At 48.1% G+C, this 21,542-nt stretch overlaps 1 protein-coding gene across 1 annotated transcript in view; it reads right to left on the bottom strand.

Moving 5' to 3' along the window:
- LOC144754063 (flavin-containing monooxygenase 5-like) overlaps positions 1-21,542 on the bottom strand; it is a 435,529-nt gene that overhangs the window by 147,825 nt on the left and 266,162 nt on the right. Inside the window, exon 6 of the mRNA XM_078641585.1 lies at positions 5,887-6,086. Within this exon, the coding sequence (XP_078497711.1) occupies positions 5,887-6,086 (200 nt within the window). The remainder of the gene's footprint in view (positions 1-5,886; positions 6,087-21,542) is intronic.

The following is a 21,542-nucleotide window of genomic DNA, read 5'->3' as shown; positions in this document are numbered from 1 at the left end:
TCATGATTTGTTGCTATTGACCTGCTGTTGCTATTTTATCTGATCTCTTTTTTAACATTTGTAATTATTTATTAACGGCGGGTGGGCCTACAAGTTCAACACGGTAAATCACTATATAACAAACTCCGTATCTTTTATCTTCTTTTTTTTTTTAAAAAGTCGTTTTTAAACGTCGCTTGGATTGTTCAATAGGGAACTGCACAATGCAATGTGGGAACTTTTATCCACTTAAAGTTGATCATTGATGTTATTTTTGCTCTTACAATGTGTATTGCTGTTGGCACTTCTTTTAAGGATGTTATTTTATATCCAAATAAAGATTATTATCTGTCAAGGCCTGGCGTCAATGTCAGCGCGAAGGCCACATCACATTCAAGATATGCAAGCAGTAGTCAGACTAAAAGTAGGTTTGAAAGCTCATTTTTCTCAATACACAAGGGGAAAGGACAACCGAACCCCCGACCTTGGTCTTGAATACGGCTGGCACACCCTGTGTGGGATACCATACAAGACTCCAACGACTCCCACATCACGAACTGCACTAATGAAAGACCAACTTGTCCACACCACACACTTGTCCCTGCCTGAGCTACACCTGCAAGGGCTGCCCTTGACACATTGGTAAAAACAACCCATAAGTCCAAACGTTGCACACACATATGACTAATTTCCCAGAGCTGGGCCATATCGTCCACAGAACTGCAGCCGGTCTGAGGATTGCCTGTGCTACGAGACCAACAAACGCAATGGCAGCCCACTCCGGGCACATGCACAACCCCTGTCATGTGGAACTGTACTGTGCACAAATGCTGTTGTGAATCAGTTTCCGTCTGAGTTTCCGTCTTGCCTATGTCACATGTGTCCTGCCCTGGTTCCACTGTCGATCATGCACATTCGAGTGTCCCATGGAGGTTTGCCTATCCAACGCAACGGTAGCTGAATTGGATTATGACTTGACTGTGCGCCCCCTGTTGGCTACGAACAGGAGTGTCCCTGGGATAACCGTGCATGGGATGCCTTGATCTTTGATGTATATGCTGGCAGTTGTGCGAGGGAGATTGCACAACTCCTCTTGTGCAGTGACCACATCCAGGCGCTCCCCTATTGGGCTGTGTTGCGGATTGGTGAAAGGGCGTGGACAGAGCACATCTGCCTGGACCAGCTAATGGATTGGCTCTTCCTTGTGTTCCTTGAACTCGACAACACAATGTACTCTTGGAACAGATTGCCCATGAAGCTGCGCTCGCATTCATGGACGAGTAACTACGTTCCTGCAGCCACATCTGATTGTCACCCACAGCACAGGTCCCCACACCTTGTTGCATCTTGAGAGATGCTCACATAACCCACAACAACAGTTACATGTCTGCCTTCGTCTGGACTCAGAATGCATGTGCGTGGAACTAAGTGTGTGTACACACACACCTGTGCAAGATGATGCAGTTCCATGGGCGGAGCTGCACAACGTCGTTTGGCAACGTTCCCAATTCAGACATACTGCTGGGGGGAGAGTACACACATGTCAACGTAGTACGACATGTGACCTTGTAGGACCCTTTCACCTGCTCACTGTCAGCAGAGCAGACAGTTGGCACAGTCCGGTGGTACAGCACCATGCAGATTCCATGGGCTGTGAGTCGTGTCCCCTGACACGGGGCCCTGAGCATACGCCAAACAGCACATGACTCATCCAGCAAGGCAAGGTGGGTTGAGACCATTGCCATCCATAATGATTTGGGTTCATGTTTTTCCTCCCCATGTCTTGCACCTCGACATGTTCCTATGCTGCCTGTAAGTGTCTTAAGCATTTCTCTGCATGTTGTGGCCCTTGCCCGTACTGACACGCACATGCTAATAAAGTCTACGCAACTTCACTAGTGTTCAACTGTGATGAGTGTTGATTAGAATGACAATTTGTGTGCCTCAATGAGCATTGTTCGTACACAGGGAGGGACTAACTAATGCCTGTACAATGGGGGTGGGACCCTTTTGACAGCTCCACCTCTGTGAGCCAAACATTGTATTTGGGATAGTAGCTGGCAGGCCTGTGCACTTACGTGTCTTCAGCAATATGAGTATGGTGTCCAACTTCTGGCCATGTGGGGCAATGTTATCCATCAACACAGACCGTGCCCATAAAGATGTGTGTGAGTAGGCATGCGAAGAGACGTTCTGTTGTCACATGTGATGGGGACACCACTTCTGGCCTGCTACCGATTGTCATTTCCACACACAACCCTATTTAATACATGGACGTGGGGCTACATTGGGGGGTTGCGAGATTGTTGTTCATGTGCAATGAGGCCACAACTATTTCATACCTTCACAGCAATCTAATTGGCCATGTGGCTCAGGGTCAAACATGCGCATTTATATCATTTACCAGGGTGCACCTTTCAGTGCAATCAATGTCCCTACATTCATCCATACTTTTATACTTGAGTGAACATAGACATAACACATCTGTGTGATTTTGAATGTTTAATTCACATTCTGGGGAATTACAGGGTTGGAGCACTACATGGCCATGCCAAGCCCACATTACATGGTTACCCAGTGGTGGGTCAACCAGAGTCCTTGGAGGAATTAAAAGTGAATTGAAAGAGGAAGAGTTCAGTCCACAGAAGGTTTGCTGTGTCATTGGTAACCAGAGCAGATATGGCAGTCCATGTCGGTGTCCATGTGAATGTTGCAGAGTGTTCCAGGGGACAGTGGGAGGTGATGTCCCAGGGCATGATGCATAGGGCTGAACCAGGCATGGACATGCCATGTGGTGGGGATGGATGCTACTACCTCCTTCCTCACACAGTCATTACCCTCCAAATGTTACTCCTCTGATATGTCCTCTGTGTCCTGTGTGTCAGGTATGTGTAGTGGTGTAATGGGGACATCACTGTGTACCACTGGCACATCGGGGGCGGAGGTGATAGTGCTGCATCACTGTGTGCCACTGACACATCAGGGGTCAGAGATGTATGTGTAGAGGTTCCTGCAGCAGTTATCTGGGACAGGCTCAGTGGCAGCAATGGCAAGATGAGGAACTGCAAGGCATGGAAGATCCTGGCTACATCTCGCTGGTGTTCTGCCGTGGCAGCCATACTTCCCGCCTGCTTTGGCTCCATGGTCTCCATTGTCCTGCGCATCTGTGCCAACTCTGTGCCATCATCGCTGGTGCCCGTCTGACTAGACACTTCTTGTATCTGAGTAATGGCCTCAGCGATGTCAGCCAAGGATTTTCGGAGTGCATGGTGCAGACAGTGGGTGTCTGTTACGGAGTGTAAGTGGTCCCTGATGGGACTCAGACACCCACGTATGGCATCAAGTTTGGCTGCCACAAGCTCAAAACCCACCCGAAGCTGAACATCCATCTCCTCTTGGCAACCCAACACACGGCGTTGGAAATCCATGTGTTGATTGGGGGGGTCCTGTGAGGCAGATGTGGTGGTGTGTGCTTCCTGCTGTGTGGTCTGTGCAGGGGGTGGGGTCACCTCGAGGCAGCTGGGCTGGCCTGCTCCTGGAGGTGGGGTGTGGAGGCTGTCCATTAGCCGTTGGAGGGTGTCTGAGCATATGTGCAGGGTATCCTCTTCATCATCACTGATGAGATGCATGGTCTGCTCTGCAGGGGGTGTTGATTGTCCCTCTCCAATGTTAATGGGAGATGCAGGTTAACATAGTGTCCCATGTATATTGACGCATTGTAGATGTTTACCTACAGACTGCATGACAATGTACATTGTGACTCTTTTGCTGGAGTTGCCTATTTGATGGGAGACAGTGGACATTTCGACTACATGACGAGTGTGTGGTTGTACTCGTACATTATCATCTTACAGTGTCATGCAATGCCAGATGTGGGTGGCCAGTTACTATGCACAAGCGGCACCAGTTGTGTCCTCTGTCCTGTGGTGTAAGTGTTGCACTTTGTACCACATTGCCATCAATGTAGATGTGCTGTGATTGCTATGTGTGTGTGCTGCATTGTGGGAGAGTCACCCCTGCAGCTCTGATTTAGCGGCCCCTTATCCCTTTGAGGAGGTCTGCCTTTGACTTGTGTTATTTTCGGGTCCAGGGATGTTTGCGACTTGGGTCATTTGTGCTCTTGGACAGATTTTGTACTCTTGAGCATTGTTTGTCTGCAGATGTGTTATTGACATCATTGGTTGTAGGTGCACGTGGATGTATCAGAGTGTGACCTGCTCCTTCACTGATGTGATCCACACTGGGCCACCTCAAAGTTGAGTCGTGCACTGTGTCAATTATTTTGACTGCAGCCATGCTATCAGTCATGCAGTGTCACTTGCATTGTCAGTGTGGCTTACGGAGCCGCTGCTTTTCTGGATTCTGCACATGTGCATGGGAAGGTTGTGGCATTGTTGATATGGAGGGGGCCCATTTGTGCACATTGTAGACGTGGGCCAACTTGGTGTTTCTATGTGTGCTGCAGTGTGCCAAGGGTATCAGAGACATATTCCACTATGATTGTGCATGTGCAGTGTGCGACACGTGATTGTGCATGTGTGCCATTGTGCCCATCTCCCTTTGACCACCCAGTCCCTGGTGGTTACTAACCCTGTTGCTGTTGGGTCAGGTAATTTCGAGCTGTGTCCAGCCCCCAAACTCCTTGCACCATCACCACACTGATGACTATAGCCACCATTTCCTCCAGATCATCCAGCTTCTCCTGTGGCGCAGGACTCCCACCTACAGTCGCCTTTGCTGCCTTCCTGTTGGCGGCACGTTTCTGTTTGGTCTGGCTTTGCACATCATGCCAGAACCTCTTGACCTCCTACATTGACCTCGTCACTCGGACTGCATTGACGTTGTTGACAATGGACTGCCATTTTTCCGTTTGTGTTGCCAATGACGCAGTGGAGGTGACGAACAGTTGTTTGTAGTGTTCTATCACCTCTGTGACAATGATCCGGTCTTCCTGCAGACTGAACCCCGGATTCCTCTTCCTCTTCTCCTTGCACTTCCCCGTAAACGGGGTTCCTGGCTGGTCCTCCGTGGGGCTTGTGGAGTACGGGTTGTCCTCTGCACTCGGTCCGGGTGCATCCATGGTAATATGCAGTTAGCTTTAGTGAGTTTTTTTTGTTGCTTTTATAGTGCATTTTCCCGCATGACGTGTGGAAATTTGGGGCATCACATCTTTTTTCACGGTTCGTGTTTCAAATTTTTTCGGGGTCGCGTTACTTTTTGGGCGGTCATTTGGCACGTTATCCGGCTACTATCGCATGGTGCCGCTGGGTTGGGAATACAACGTTAACACAGTGTTATTTTGTCTAGATAGACTGAGATGTGAAGAGTTGCGTTAAGTTAATTTGGCGACGGTTATCACACATTCTTGAGAATATCCCCCAATGTTTTTTTGGACGGCCCGCTACACAAACAATTTTAATTCACCTAAAACCTTGGTTTGATGGCCTAATTTGAGGTCAAGGTATGTTGTAGACTTGGGTGACGAGGTGGGATTAAACCAATTTTTCTGAACTGACCAAGATCAGTTCTGCCTCGGGTGTGTTGGAGTTAAAGGTAAAGAAGGCTAGTTTTTTCCGGGATGCCTGTGGTTAGGGGTTGGCTATTTCCCAATCACAACCGCATCCAGCCTTTTTGAGTGATATTAGTGTCATAAGTCTGGCATGTGTTATTTTGTGGGTGCATATGCCTGACTTTAAGAAGTTTCCTTAACTCACATGTTTCTGCAAGCCCTTATAAGGGCAGTTTCATAAATCAATAGTAAACGTGCCTTGTCTACAATTGGTGTTTGCGCTGTCCATAGATTGCCATGCATGGCGCCTAGTACATGTCCTCCTCCTTATTTACACCTACTCTATCTCCACTAAACTATCCAATCCAAATATAAAGAGAGACTTGCAGGTCAAATACCTGTGTTGTGGCAGCAGGCCGTAGTTGGAGTGGTTGAAACTCTTGTTAAGCGCTGCCTCTGTCATGGAGTTGCTTATGGATGGAGGGAGCAGACCAGAAAGCATGCTGTTGAAGCGAGTTGCAAATGCAACATCCAGTGGGTAGCCATTCTCAACAATACGTTTCATAATCCAGGATCCTCGCCGAGTGCTGAGAAACACCTGAAGGGCAAAAAGTATTCAGTCATTTTTCTCAATGAACGTTCCCAACATTTATGAAACTTTAGAGCACTTTGCTTTGCAACGCTCCTCCAAACCAGACTTATTGGAGTATTAAGGGTTTCCTTCTTCCCACTGGCAGATGATGCGGCTTAAGAGACCATGGGGGATATTTACAACACAATGTCGGAGCGTGGTGTTACTCCAAAATTAGTAACGCCGTGCTCTGACATTTTTTAAACGCATGGGTGCGCCATATTTACAAAAATACAGTGCACTCCTGCGTTTCCCCTAGCACTGGTGCTAATAAAGCTACCTAGCACCAGCGCATGTATCGTTGCGTCATGTTGCAAGGGTGCCCGTGCAGCAGGGGTGAATAATTATGTGCAGGAAGGGACACCTTCCTGCGCATAAACAATCTTAAAAGGCGAATGCAGCACACATGGAAAGAGTATAATACGAGGAGAAATTAATAATTTTCCTTGTATCGCCAGTCGAATACCAGATATTCCCTGAACATTGTTTTGTGGCGCAGCCCACAGACTTGGAATATTGAAACCGGTTCTAGGATGCTTGTTCCTGGTCCAGGGAGGACCTGGCTTGGCAGTTCGGGCTGGACAGTTCCCATGAGGCACAGGGTCATGACTGATTTGCATATGGCCAGGTCTAAACTGGAGTGGCATGGTGAGCAAAAGAATGATGGATTTAACCCAGATCTCTTGACTAGGGGTGAATGTTTTGATTTGTTCTGCATTCCGTCCACCAATTGTGTGTCTTTTGTAAATATGGGGCAGCGTCAAAAAGAAATGGTTGTTGCGGTGGGATGCCCACTGCAACACTCACTGCATGCCCCTTTGACACTAAGTGAAGTGTGAAAAGGGGACTTATAAATAAGTAGCAGGGGATAAAGCCACCAGAATGCCACTAAAAGTGTAAATATGCCCTCATACCTTTATAGCGCCCTAAGGGGCATATTTACAAGTAAAGTGGCAAAGCTTGTTGTTAAGCCAAGAAGGCTAATGACATGCTCCGTCACTTTAGAAATCCAGGGCAGCACCATATTTATAAGAATATGGTACAACCCCTAAGTTTCCCCCTGTGTTGGCACTAAATTTAGCTGCCTAGCGCCAGCGCAGGCACCCGTGCACCATAGTGTCAGGGTGTCTGCGTTGCAGGGGAAGATTGTTTATGTGCAGGAATGTGTTGCTTCCTCCACATAAAGTTACAATGTACCCGTAAGAGACATATGTTAGTTATAGATTCCTTTCCTTGGAATTACCCCCAGGCGTCAGAATGGATCCGGAGAATTTGCTTCTTAGCAATACCCCTGCACATCAGTAGGTTGCGTTGGTTGACTCTGCGTCCGTCCTTGGCATCATGGTCGCCGGGATGATGTTGCGGTGCCTACTTAGATGCCGTCCCTGCATGCCAAGTTCCTGAGTTCAGTTCTGACACGACTGCCCATGCCAGAAGCGCAGAACCATGCAAGACACTGACCACTGGTGCACCACACAAGGGCCTCGTAAGGGAGTCCCTATCCCTGGAAATCGGTTTGCAGAGCGGGGAGGATGGGTAGGGCGGTAAGGAATCTATAACTAACATATGTCTCTTACAGATACATCAGTACCTAAGGTAAGTATACCTTGTTCATCGGAAAAAGACAGTTAGTTATAGATTTCTTACCTTAGAATAGATACCCAACAATTCCAACCCCAGAGGAGTTTAAACCAGAAAATCCAGGAGGACAGAACAGGCAAAATAGCCGTCCCTCCGGACTTGGCTGTCCAGGCAGTAATGTCTGTTGAACGTGTGAAAGGATGCCCACATTGGCGTCTGGCAGATGTCAAGAAGTGGGACTTCATGTGACAATGTAGTAGTTGCTACCGCAGCCCTAGTGGAATGAGCATGCAGCCCCATTGGAGTTTCCTTTTTCACAAAAGCATAATAAATGTTAATACAAAAGACAAGTCATCGGGAGATGGCACGCTCCTGAACAGCCTGACCTTTCTTGCCACTCACACAGCCAACAAAAAGTTGATCATCCACCCAGAAATCTTTTGTGCCATCAAGGTAGAAGGACAGTTCACATTTCGGGTCTAGATGGTGGAGTCTCTCCTCCTCCTTGGAAGGGTGTGGAGGCGGGAAAAAGGTAAGCAAAGTGATAGTTTGTCCTATGTTAATGGTGTAACCACTTTAGGAAGAAACAAGGGTTGTGTCCTAAGCACCACTTTGTCTGGATGCATAGAAAAGAAAGAGGGCTTAGAAGATAGAGCTTGAAGCTCACTCACCCATGCCAGCAGAGGTGATGGCAACAAGAAAAGCAGTTTCCAGGGTGAGAATCCTGAGAGGACAGTTGTGAAGAGGCTCGAAGGGAGAACACATAAGATAAGTTAAAACGAGATTCAAGTCCCACTGGGGCATTATGAAAGGAGATGGAGGAAAGAGGTGAATAATGCCCCTAAAATAATCTGTTTACAATAGGGGACTTAAACAAGGAGGACTGATCTGGTAGACAAAGGAAAGCAGAAACAGCTGCGAGGTTGCCTTTTAGAGTGTCCGGAGCAAAACCAAAGGGTAAGATGGACGGAGTGTTGAACATTGCAAGCACTCACTCCCAGCCAACTGATCTGGGTTTAATCCATCATCATTCTTTAGCTCACTCCGCCACCCCAGTTCAGACATGGCCATATGCAAATCAGCCTGACCCTGTGCCTCATGGGAACAGTCCAGCCCAAACTGCCAAGCCATGTCTTCCCTGGATCAGAAATAAGCATCCTGGGACCGGTTTCTGGCTAATCAGCCATCATCAGCCAGGCTAGCTTGAATCCAGTGGCAAAGTGAGCAAGGGACCCACGTCTGGGCATACCCTGCCAACTTAGGGCGAACAAAGCAAAACCAAAGGGGATGATGGACGGAGTGTTACACATTGCAAGCACTCACCTCCAGTCAACTGATCTGGGTTTAATCCATCATCATTCTTGAGCTCACTCCACCACCCCAGTTTAGACATGGCCATATGCAAATCAGTTTGACCCTGTGCCTCATGGGAACAGTCCAGCTCGAACTGCCAAGCCATGTCTTCCCTGGACCGGAAACAAGTATCCTGGGACCGGTTTCTGGCTAATCAGCCGTCATCAGCCAGGCTAGCTTGAATCCAGTGGCAAAGTGAGCAAGGGACCCACATCTGGGCATACCCTGCCAACTTGTGTACAGGAAGGGATACCTTCCTGTACATAAACAAACCATGGCATTTTGCTTTTTACATTTGTGCTTCACAAGGCAACACACATAGAAAAAGCAAAAATGAGGAGAAATAATGCATTTCTTCTCGTTTCGCCAACTTAAGACCAGGGTTTTCCTGGTCTTAATTTTGGCGCTGCCGCCTATGTACACCACCCTTGTACATAGGGGGCAGCATCAAATACAATGGGTGTTTGGGGGGGCGTGGCTTAGCAGCCGATGAGGACGGCAGCGTGAGCACAGAGCTCCGCTAGAAACCCCTCATTAATCCTGCGAAACTGATGCTTTAACCCACCTAACGGCACCGAGGGATCGGAGAACTAGGGGGAACACCACAGGAGCAGCTCAGAGACTGAAGAGAGCGGGAGCCGGGAGTTCCTGGAGGTTCCCCGACCCGTGATGGCCGACGGAGGAATACCTGAAATGGCGGTGGCATAACAAAGAATACGCTGAGACTGAGCCGAGGGGCGCTGCAGACCAGCCGTGTGAGAGGCCGACAGAGCAGCAGACTGGCGACTGGAACTGCGAGGCGAACCCGGTGTGCTGCAATGGGGCCACACCCTGGAGGAATGAGGATGGCATCGATCGATGCCTGAGCGCTGGGTGAGAGATTACTCGGCGGCGAGGAGGCGGAATCAATGCGGCTATGAGAGGGGGGTGCTTTGACCTCACGAAGCTAGGCCCGGGGAAAGAATGACGCACTAGTGAAGACCGTCGACCGGGAAGCATTCGGAGGAGAATCGAGACCGGCCGTGCACTGGTGAGTGGGGTGTGGCGGTGCCTGGAGCTACGGGCCGCGTAGGCGGATACGTGGCTCTGGGGCCACTGTGGCCTGCAAGCTGAGGCACGGGCAGAGGGGGAAGCAGAAGGGCACTGGCTGGTATCTGGCGCAAAATCCGAACTACAGTGACACCTGATGCCAAATATTGATGAGCCCGGAGAAGAGGACCTAAGTCCCTGAGGTGCTTATGGGATGACCCTGAAGGAGCAGTGAGGCATCGCGGGCCCTCGGGCGGGAGGAGAAAGAGCGGATTGCCTTCCAGGCGGGGTCAGACACAGGAAACTAGGGAGGATACGCCCATAGAGCACATCCAGAATATCCGGAACATCCCTGTGGGCTGAGTCGCCGGCAATAAAAGGGACAGCCAGATTTTGGGACCGGGAGCATCATGGCGGCGAGGGCGGGCCATGCTTGGGGCTGGATACAGCCTGCAAAACGGAGCACATGTGGAGATGGACACTGAGGGGCACTGGCAAGAGTCTGGCGGGAGATCCGGACAGCAAAGACACCCGACACCTGGAGCAGGGGACCTAGGGAAGTGAAAGTGAGGCCCTGGGGTGCTTTTAGTGCGACCCCAAGGGAGCGGTGAGGCATTGCGGGACCCAGAAAGGGAAAGGAGAGAGTGGATTGTTGACCAGGCAGGGGTGATCACAAGAAATGAAAGAGTACAGAACCATAACGCACCTCTGGAATATTCGGGGCACCATTGAGAACTGAGCTGCTGACAGCACGGGGGATAGCCAGCCACTGGACCAAGATCACCGCAGCGATGTGGACTTAGGCTTGGACTGCTGAAATAGGCAGGGGAAGCAGCGGCGGTCAGGGGCAAGTGCATACTGGACTGTACAGAGGTGATTGAATCCTCCTAATCGGAGCCACAACACTGGCCCAATCACTACACAGCGGTGCCTTGGGACTCTGGGCTGGGTCGCAGCAACAATGTAGTGAGAGACTAATTGGTAGGTACTAACCAAGTTAATACACTGAAGATATAGGGAGTCTGGATCTTCTTAGGAGAATACAGCGTGTTCAAGCACCAAGTACCGCTCAGACAAGAATGGTGGGGCCTAGTCATGGGGAAACCGAGAGGGATGAAGGAGGGGTTGCTGCAGCTCTCGAACACTGAGACTCCCAATCAAGTGGAGCTGGAGACACAAGGGACGCCCCAAGATCCTGGCATGCAACAACAATTCGACAAAATTCTGGCAGCCATCGCAGACTCTTGCACGGCCCTACAACGGGACATTGCACAGGTGGCAACTGGCCTTGGCCTCCTGCGGGCAGTCCACTCCAAGTTAGCGGATAGGGTGAAACAAGTAGAGGGATAATCCAAGATGTGGTCCCGGCACAAACTACTCTGAACGTGGCAGTGACGAATGCCTTAGATCGGATTCTGGCGCTGGAGAAGCACGCTGAGGATGCCGAAAGTAGAAATCGCGAAATAACATTCGAGTAGTGGGACTGCCTGAAAAAGCAGAGGGTTCAGACATGGTGAGCTACCTGGAGAACTGGCTGAAATCGGTGGTGGCCCCGGAGGGATTATTGTCCTTTTATACATTAGAACGAGCTCACAGAGTACCAGCGAAGCCACAGCAGCAGGGGCGTCCTCCCAGACTGGTGGTGGCGCTCCTGTTACACTTTAGAGACAGGGACTTATTGCTCCAAAAGGCACGCACTGATGGACCATTCCACGAAGGGAATAGTAAGGTTACACTGTTTCCGGATTACACCTTTGAGATTCAACGACGATGCGCCTCCTTCCAGTCAGTCAAAAAGGAATTAAGAGCAGAAGGGCTCCAGTACTCCCTGTTGTTTCCGGCCAAATTGAGAATAATCTTGGACGGTAGAACTTGCTTCCGCGAAACCCCAGAAGAAGCATGGACGCGGCTGGAATTCTACAGGGCTGGCAAAGATGGTCCAGAAAGACGAACCCGGTACCCTGGGGATGAGCTACAGATCCGTAAATCCCAGTGGATTAGACATCGGAGACGGTCTTTGAAGAGGCCGTCGACGTCACAGACTGAAACAGAGCGGAAGGGAGCATTAGCGGTGGTGTCGGCCTTGGCTGGGGCGCAGATGGTGCAGTCGCCAGGGGGTACAGAATCGCAAAAAGGTGAGGAACACTCGGAGGCTGAATCATCAGAGACAGATAGTATTCGCTTACCACCAGTCACACCGGCAACGGCAGATGGACTATTGGATGAATGAAGGTTTGCGATATGGGAGTGCAATGTGTACTTGGCAGGCCTGGAAAGGGACTAGTGAACATTACAGCGGTGATAGTGGGCTGGCATATGGGGCGGAAGGGAGGAGGACTCCCTTGCTCTGTTCTGCAATGGTGGGCCCGAATGTTGGTTGAATAACCCTGAAAATCAGGGACGGTGTACGTGGGGGAGAATGGAAGCTAGATCTATCCGGGGTTTTGAAGCGGCAACAGACCTGGAGTATACGAGGCCGCCCATTGGCACCGAGCACCCTCCATTGCCCATACGGCTCGCCTTCAGTGACTGCTGGAGGGCTTAGATTTGTGTTGTTTGTTGATATGGTTTGGATGGGGACTAGCAATGTTGTTCTAGGTCTTGTTCTTGGGGGGAGGGGGGACAAGGGAGTTGTGGGGACAGATGGAGAAGGGGGGTATCCGGTATGTTTACAAAAGTACAAAGGGTAATGTGGCTACTACTGGCTCGTGATGGGAGGAATACCTGATTTGCGCTGTATTACCTGGAATGTAAGGGGCCTACATACAATGACGAGGCGACACAAGATTCGCACGTATTTAGTCAGGAGAAGTATACATATAGCACTGCTCCAGACCCATCTTACTAAGGCAGAGAGCTTAGCACTGCAGCGAAGATGGAGGGGACAGGTATTTAGCACCACATATTCCAGGTCACAAAACAGACTATTGACCCAGAGGGAAGATTCGTAGCAGTGGAGGGGAAGCTGCGGGAAAGAGACATAGCACTCTGTAGTGTATATGCACCAAACATTGACCAGGCGCGCTTTTTAGAACGCTTATCAGGTACATTTGCACATTACTTTACCGGCCTGGTAGTAGTGGGAGGTGATTTTAATTCCATAGCGGATGTTATACAGGACAGATCTGGCCCCCCTCTAGCCGATTCTCCCACCCATAGATTGGCTACATGTAGGCGGGAATGGCAGACTCAATGGGGTTTGGTGGATGTATGGAGAATACAGCACCCGCGAGACCGAGATTACCCCTATTTTTCAGCGTTGCACAATTTACATATTCGATTGGACGCAGTTTTATGTTCCACGCAGATGGTGCCCTCCATAGTACACACTGAATATCTCACTAGGACATTATCTGATCATAACCCGTTGATGTTTAATATGCTCTGGATGACGGTAAAATCTGATGTACCCACTTAGAGGCTCCGGCCTGAAATGCTAGATGATCAAGTTTTCCAGAAGGAGGTAGGAGAGGGAATAACGCATTACTTTAATGAGAATGCAGGTACAGCATCTACGAGGGCAATGGAATTGGACGCTTTCAATGTGGTGATACGGGGGGTTTGTATAAGTAAACATGAGGGAGTGAGGAATGTGCTACTGCAAGACGTGGATAGAGTTGAAGGCAGACTGAAGTTGGCCGAGTTGGCTCGACCTGGGCATCCTGAAGGGCAAGCAGAAGTAGTGCCAGCTAAGGAAGCGGTAGCGGGGGAGGTAGAAAGACTACGATGCTTTAATTACAAAACGTATGTTACGAAGGTGCATGCAGAGGGGGACAAATCGGGGACGCTTTTAGCGTGGCTGGCAAGTCCCACGACACGGGGCTCTTCCATCTTGGCACTGAAAGATCAGCACGGTGGAACTGTCTTCACTCAGCGTGAGATTTTAGACAGGTTCCTAAAATATTATGAGGCACTATATGGCAGCTCGCTGGTAGCCGGGGAATCAGACATTGACGCCTTCTTGGGTGGAGTGCTGCTTCCACAGTTAGAGGAAGAACAGGCAAAATGCTTGGACCAATATATAATGCTAGAAGAAATTAGACGCGCTATTAAACACAATAAGACACCGGGTGTGGACAGATTGCCCGTAGAATTCTATCTCCAATATGTGGACTTACTGGCTCTGCGTTTATTGGAAGTCTATAAAGAAGCAAAGAAGTTAGGTCTCCTCCCAGGATCAATGAGAGAGGCACTTGCTATTCCATTATTAAAACCTGGGCGGGAGGGCACGGATACGGCTGCCTACAGGCCGCTGTAAATGTTGACCCTCGACTACAAGATCTTGAGTAGGATCTTGGCGACTCGCCTCCAGCAGCACATGACTGAGCTGATTCATGAAGATCAGGCTGGATTTATCCCCACTAGAAACACAGCTACTAACGTGAGGAGATTAGTGAGGATTATGGGGGAGACCCAGACCGGGGCAATTAAACCAACGGTGCTTTCAGTGGATATAGAGAAAGCCTTTGACAGCTTGGAATGGCTGTACTTATATAAGACGCTAGAACGTTTTGGATTGGGGGATGACTTTGTCAACTGGACTAGGGTGTTCTATAACTCTGCGGTGGCCAGGGTGAAAGTGGCTGGGCTAATATCACCCCAGTATCAAGTGGCCTGAGGAACTAGACAGGGCTGTTCGCTCTCTCCGTTATTGTTTGCTCTAGCGATAGAGCCCTTGGCAGCAAGGGCCAGATTAGGACAGAGCTATGAAGGCATGGAACTTAGAGGGGACCAGCAGTATATTTTGCTGTATGCGGATGACTTATTGATGTTTCTGAAGGATGCGGACGAGGCACTAGAGGGAGCAGCGGGCTTGATATCAGAGTTTGGCGATGTCTCAGAATTACGGGTGAACTGGGCTAAGATGTGCTTGTTTCCTGTGAGGCCCAGGGGGATCCCCCCTACTGGGTCCAGAGAAGTGCGCTGGGAACCGACGTGCTTGGTATATTTAGGAGTACGTATATATCATGATGCCAATGACATGCTAGAAGGGAATATAGGAAGATGCGTGAGAGCCTTAAAAGGCAACATGGATTTCTGGTCTACACTTCCATTGTCGGTGATGGGGCGGATAGCTCTATTAAAAATGGTAGCACTGCCTAGACTATTATATTTCTTTTGAACATTACCGGTTGGGATACCGAAATCGGTGTTTAAGTCCCTGAAATCAGTGATAGTAGGATTCTTGTTGGGATCTGGTAGGCAGAGAGTGGCCCAAGCAACCCTAGTGAAACCTAAAGCAGAGGGCGGATTAGCAGTCCCCGATTTTGAGCTGTATTATTTGGCGGCTCAACTTCAGGTGTTGATGCAAGCAGTAGCGATGGAATTCAGAGGCCCTGAAACCTTGAGAGACAGAGGGATCCCGAGACACATCCTATCCTTTATAATTCTGCAACAAAAGCTAGATCCTACTGATCTCACCCTTGAGGAGAGGACGCTGCGGTTGTGCTGGAATCGCAGTCAACGTAAGGCTGGAATATTACACCCATATGCTCCCGAAATCCCATTGGGGATGATCACAGCATTACCTCATGGGGGCGACTGGACATCCTTGATGGACTGGGAGCAAGCTGGAATTCAGGTACTTGGGGATTTATATGAGGACGGGGTATTGCTGTCCTACCAGGTTCTGCAAGAGAGGTATGATCTCCCTGGAGGAGGATTCCTGGTACATGCCGCGCTGGTTCATGCGCTGCAAGCACACTGGAGAGAGGGGCCTGCCGAACCCAAAACGGCGATGGCATGCCAGTATGTAGTGATGGCGGCGGGGACTTTCAAAGCAGTCACGTGCCTGTACTCCAGGATGCTGAACAAGGGGCTGGCACCACTAGATGCCTGGAGGGTAAAATGGGAAACAGGCATTGGGAAACCTATACCAGAAACCACATGAGAACAGATAATACGTAGAGCTTGAAAAAGCACGAGGAATGCGCGATTCCAATTGGTGCATTTCTTTATATTACACAGGGCATACTTAACACCGGGTAAGATTAGGAAATACTTTAAGGTGGAAGATGCGGCGTGCCCTAGATGCAAAAGTGAATGGGTAGAGCTAGAACACATGTTATGGGAGTGCCCCAGACTGGGAGGTTACTGGGATGGAGTTGGGGACGTGTTGAACATGATCACGGAGAGAAGTTTAACGTTTCACATGGCAACATGTATACTGCATTGGTTCCCACATACTGCCAAGACAAAGGTGACAAGTAAGTTTGTGGACATGGGGTTTTTGTTAGCCAAAAGAGGGATCACAAGACGCTGAAAGTCAACGGAGGGCCCCAATATCAAGAGATGGAAAGCTGAGATGCAAAAATGGGCAAGTAGCGAGAGTACACTCAGATTTCAACAGGCGAAACGTCTGAATAATGAGAAGGCACTGGAATCTGCAAATACATGGGAAATGTTGGCACAGGCGCTGAATGATTGTCACTCTGATGTGGAGTAAGTGAAGATTATCATACATGAGAAAGTCCCCTTGGAAACACAGTGTGGGAAACGCTGGGTTGCAGTTAAATCACAATGCGAGATTTGAATTAGGTACTCAATGTAACACACACCGGTAGGGAGGGTGAGGGTGGGCCTGGGGGTGGGATTAGGAATAAGTAAATAGAGTAGATACGATTTATAATATTGAGAACTGTTGATTGGTATATGCACGTAGCTGAATCCTTACTGTATCAAGACAGGTGTATCACTTGTCAGCCCCACCGAGATGGGATAAGGAGGGATTGGAGGAGGATCTTGATGCGTGAAGTATGTGGTCAACATTGTAAATGGTGTTTGTAATTGGATGCTGTAAAACCAATAAAAATGTTTAAAAAAAAATCAAATACAATGGGTGTTGCGGTGGAACGCCCACCACAACAACCACTGCATGCCATTTTCACGCTAACCATAGTGTGAAAGCGTGCCTTGTGTACAAGGCAGCATTAAGCCACGTTAAGTGGCTTAATGCACGTTAAGTGGCTTAATGCTGCCTTGTACATAAGGCAAGCGTCCTATCGCCACGGGAATGTCACAAAAAGTGACATTCCCATGGCGATAGGGGCTTGTACATATGCCCCACAGTGTAACACTATTCAAAACACTGGCTGAAGCTTTGCATCACGCAGGCAGTAGTTACTTAAAAGTATGACATCATGTCAGTAATGCTACAGACAGGATTAGATCTCGCTTGCTGAGCATTTAACGCGAGTGTCCTAGCATAGAAAACCAGCATTGGCATAGCCAATAGGTCTTGCCTTTGGGACCATTTCAGTGTTTAGCCAGAGCTATTGGCTTCGCAAAGTCTTGAAGCTATGGTGTAGATGAGTGGCTGCAGTGCAGAATTTTGAAAAGTTATAATAAAAAAGTGTTGTAAGCAGTGTGCCTGGAGGTGCATTGGCAGAGTGGTGGAGAAAGGGGGCATAGCCTCTGACCACCTCTCAGCAATCTAGGTGCGTGAGCCTTACAGGAGGTAACAGGAGGGCTAGCTGTCCCCCAAGGACCCTCAAGAGCCAAGGGGACTTCATCCCCCAACTAGTCATGCACCAGGAGACGCATTTGCAGAGTGGTAGAGAAGGGGGGTGTGTCCACCAAAAACCTCTCAGCAAACCCACAGTGTGGGACTTGCTGTAGGCAACAGGAGGGGTAGTTGGCCCCCAAGGACCCTCAATAGCCAAGGGAACTTCATCCGCCTACTAGTAGTGTGCCATGAGGCACGTTTGCAGAGTGGTGGAGAAAGTGGCGTGGCCTCCTACAATGTCTCAGCAATCCTGCTGTGTGAGAGTTACTGGTGGAAACAGGAGGGTTACTTGGGCCCCAAGGACATCCTTGGGGGCCAACTGCCTCATCTGTTACCTCCAGTAACTCCCACACAGCGGGATTGGTAAGAAGTGTTTGGACGACACACCTCCTTTCTCTTCTACTCTGGTAACGCAGCGCGTGGTGCACTACTGATCGGGGTATGAAGTCCACTTTACTCTTGAGGGAACTTGGGAGCCAAGAAGCCCTCTGGTACCTCATATAAAACGTACACAGTGGGATTCCTTAGAGCTGGTTCGAGTCCAAGCCCCCTTTCTTTACCACTCTGCAAACGCTATTACTAGTTAAAAGACCATAGAAATTCACTGAAAAAACAAAGGTTACATGAAACTTATAGTTAGGAATAAGTATTTGAAAAAACCTTAGAAATTCACTGAAAAAAGAAGGTTACAGGGATGTTATAGTTCGGAAATGTACTGAAAAAAACAATGGGTGCAGGTACATTTTAGTCAGAATACCAAGAACAAAATAAGAGAGGGGTCCAAGGGGAATTAATATTTATAGACCTGCTTGTATCTTGTCCCCCAACTGAACAATATAATAACACACGAAAGAAACCAAGGGTCTTTAAACAGTCCTGTAGTTAACACTCAATTGTGGTGTCCTGGACAGAGCATACCAAAAGGTTATCAGAAAAGTTCCAAAGGAGAGAAAATTGAGTGAACAAAGAAAAGAATACCCACCAGCCCACCCATTGGCGGAACTTCATCATCTGTTTTTTTTTTTTAAATGAAAACTGGTATCCGCTAGACACCTCCTCAGAGTGTTTCTTGAGGATTGCTAGTATCGGATCCTCCAGTGAGACCGAAAGCCAATAGGTGGAAGTAGTAGGCTGAAGGGGCAAGTTGCAGTGCTCATAAAGTGTGAACAGAATGAGAAAAAATGGTGATAATTCTAAAAATACCTGTTTTGATGTCTAAGGATACTTTATTAGATGTGACCATCAAAACGGCATGATTAAAAACAGAGTGAAGATAGTGTGTAAGGAATTACTATCCATCATCGGCTCAGATGCCAGTCCGAAGCAACGACGGAAAGAGCGTGGCCTCTTTGTCCTGAGCGAGCGCCAGGCGAGGTGAGGTCTTCTCCCCTTCATATATGGGAGAGTTCATGATATTATGATATGAGACTGCCTCCAAGTTACAAATACTGGTAGGTTGACATAATCTAAATTGTTTATCACAGTTTGTGTTAATTGTTGCAGTAGTGCGCATCATAGGTCCTGATGAAAGCCTGTTGAGGCTGAAACATGTCGACCAATTAAAATCTATGATGGATAGTAATTCCTTACACACTATCTTCACTCTGTTTTTAATCATGCCGTTTTGATGGTCACATCTAATAAAGTATCCTTAGACATCAAAACAGGTATTTTTAGAATTATCACCATTTTTTCTCATTCTGTTCACACTTTATGAGCAATGCAACTTGCCCCTTCAGCCTACTACTTCCACCTATTGGCTTTCGGTCTCACTGGAGGATCCGATACTAGCAATCCTCAAGAAACACTCTGAGGAGGTGTCTAGCGGATACCAGTTTTCATTTAAAAAAACCCCCAGATGATGAAGTTCCGCCAATGGGTGGGCTGATGGGTATTCTTTTCTTTGTTCACTCAATTTTCTCTCCTTTGGAACTTTTCTGATAACCTTTTGGTATGCTCTGTCCAGGACACCACAATTGAGTGTTAACTACAGGACTGTTTAAAGACCCTTGGTATCTTTCGTGTGTTATTACATTTTAGTCAGAGTCAGATTTCACTTCTACAAAACTAGTGAAATTTGGCGTTATAGTTACCTGAGCTAACTATAACTTACAGCGCTGCAATGCACTGCTTATGACCTCACATTTTACATCACTCATGATATGGTCCGTGAAATCACTGATGACATCACTGATGACATCTCAAATGACATCACTGATAAAAATCATCCACAGAACCACTCAAACACCTAATCACACCCCATACAACCTCTTGTAGGCCCACTCACACACCCATACACTAACTGACATACCCATTCACAGACCAAAGCAAGTACTCACACACCCACTCACTCCTCCATAGAGCCACTGACACACCCACTCACTCACTCACTCACTCGTACAACCACTCACATTACCATTCACTCACCCACCTATACAGCCAGCCACATAACCACACACTCACCTATAGAGCTACTCGCACACCCCCTTATTTACCTACAGAGTCACACATCCACTTACTCACCTAATCAGCCTCTCCACACAGAGACTCACTCACCCATAGAAGCACACATACACTCACTCACTCACACAACCATTTACATACCCATTGACACATCCATACATGTACTCACCCATTCTTGTACATTACAGCCATTCACACTGACACTCACTGTCCAATACAGTCACTCACACACAAAGTCAATAAACAACACATGTACTCAAACAGCCACTTACTCATACAGCCATTCAGCCATCCACTCACTCACCCATACACCCATACAGTGACTATACACTCTATACACTATACACTCACTTACACACTGATGAGTCACTTACACTATTACTCACCCACCCATACATCCACTGGCATACCTACTCCCTCACCAATACAGCCACTAACACAGCATCTCACTCACCCATACAGCCACTTACATAACACTTATACAGCCACTCACACACCCATACACACAAGGATACAGTCACACATCCACTCACATGATATATATTAAAAGTAATATCACTCATTAGTAGTACACTAAGTATACTACATTAAGTTGTATTGTACATTACAATATATGTTTAACAATCATAAACTCTTACAAAATACTTATACTCACTGGATGGCGTCATAAATGATGTCATCAGTGATGTCATTTGAGATGTCATCAGCGAAATCACTGACCATGTCATGAGTGATGTAATATGTGATGTCATAAGCAGTGCATTGCAGGGGCGTAAGTTAGATAGTTAGGTCAAAGTTTTACAGAGGAAGCTTTTGATGAATCTGTACAAAACCTTCCAAAATATAACTTAGTCCACCTGGCTCCTCCAACTTAAGCTTTGTGCTGTTCCGACAAGTGGAGGACCATGAAAAAGGGGTGATCCCAAAAGTGTGATTTCCAATGATAATTCCGGCAGTAAACACTGCTCTCTCATTTAAAAAAAACAGTGGAATGAAATTATACCAAATTTGTCAAAAAGCTAGATTTTTACACAGAAAGGGTGCATTTTGTGATTTGGCGTACATCCGTTCAGCTTTATCTTTTTGAGAAATTAGGTTTTAAAGAGGAACTTGATTGGGCATGAACGCGTTAATGCTCAGAAACAGTTAGTTACATCTGGACAGTTGAAGTCCCGTGGTACCAAACCAATACAAAATAAATAAAAATAAGGCCTCTAATTAGCTGAGGGAGTGTTTCTCTTGTCTGTCTTTTTGGATGGCAGCTCCCGGGGATTGGGCAGAGGGCCTGACCTTAGGCCAACCCTCACCCCATGTGGCTGAAGGACATGCACACCCGGGGTTTGCTGCTCTCAGGGGGTTGGTAGCGGGCCTGGTCATAGGTCAGGCACTTTCGCCAATCACCACCTGGCACGGCCTTTAGCCATGCGCAGCTGGGGTTGGGTGCTCTGTTGAGGCACAGGTCCTGTGGCCATCCCCCACTGTGTATGGCCAAA

The sequence above is a fragment of the Lissotriton helveticus genome, chromosome 1_1 (genome assembly GCF_964261635.1).
Source record: "Lissotriton helveticus chromosome 1_1, aLisHel1.1, whole genome shotgun sequence".
Taxonomy (NCBI): Eukaryota; Metazoa; Chordata; class Amphibia; order Caudata; family Salamandridae; genus Lissotriton; species Lissotriton helveticus.
This window is presented reverse-complemented; position numbering and strand designations above follow the sequence as displayed.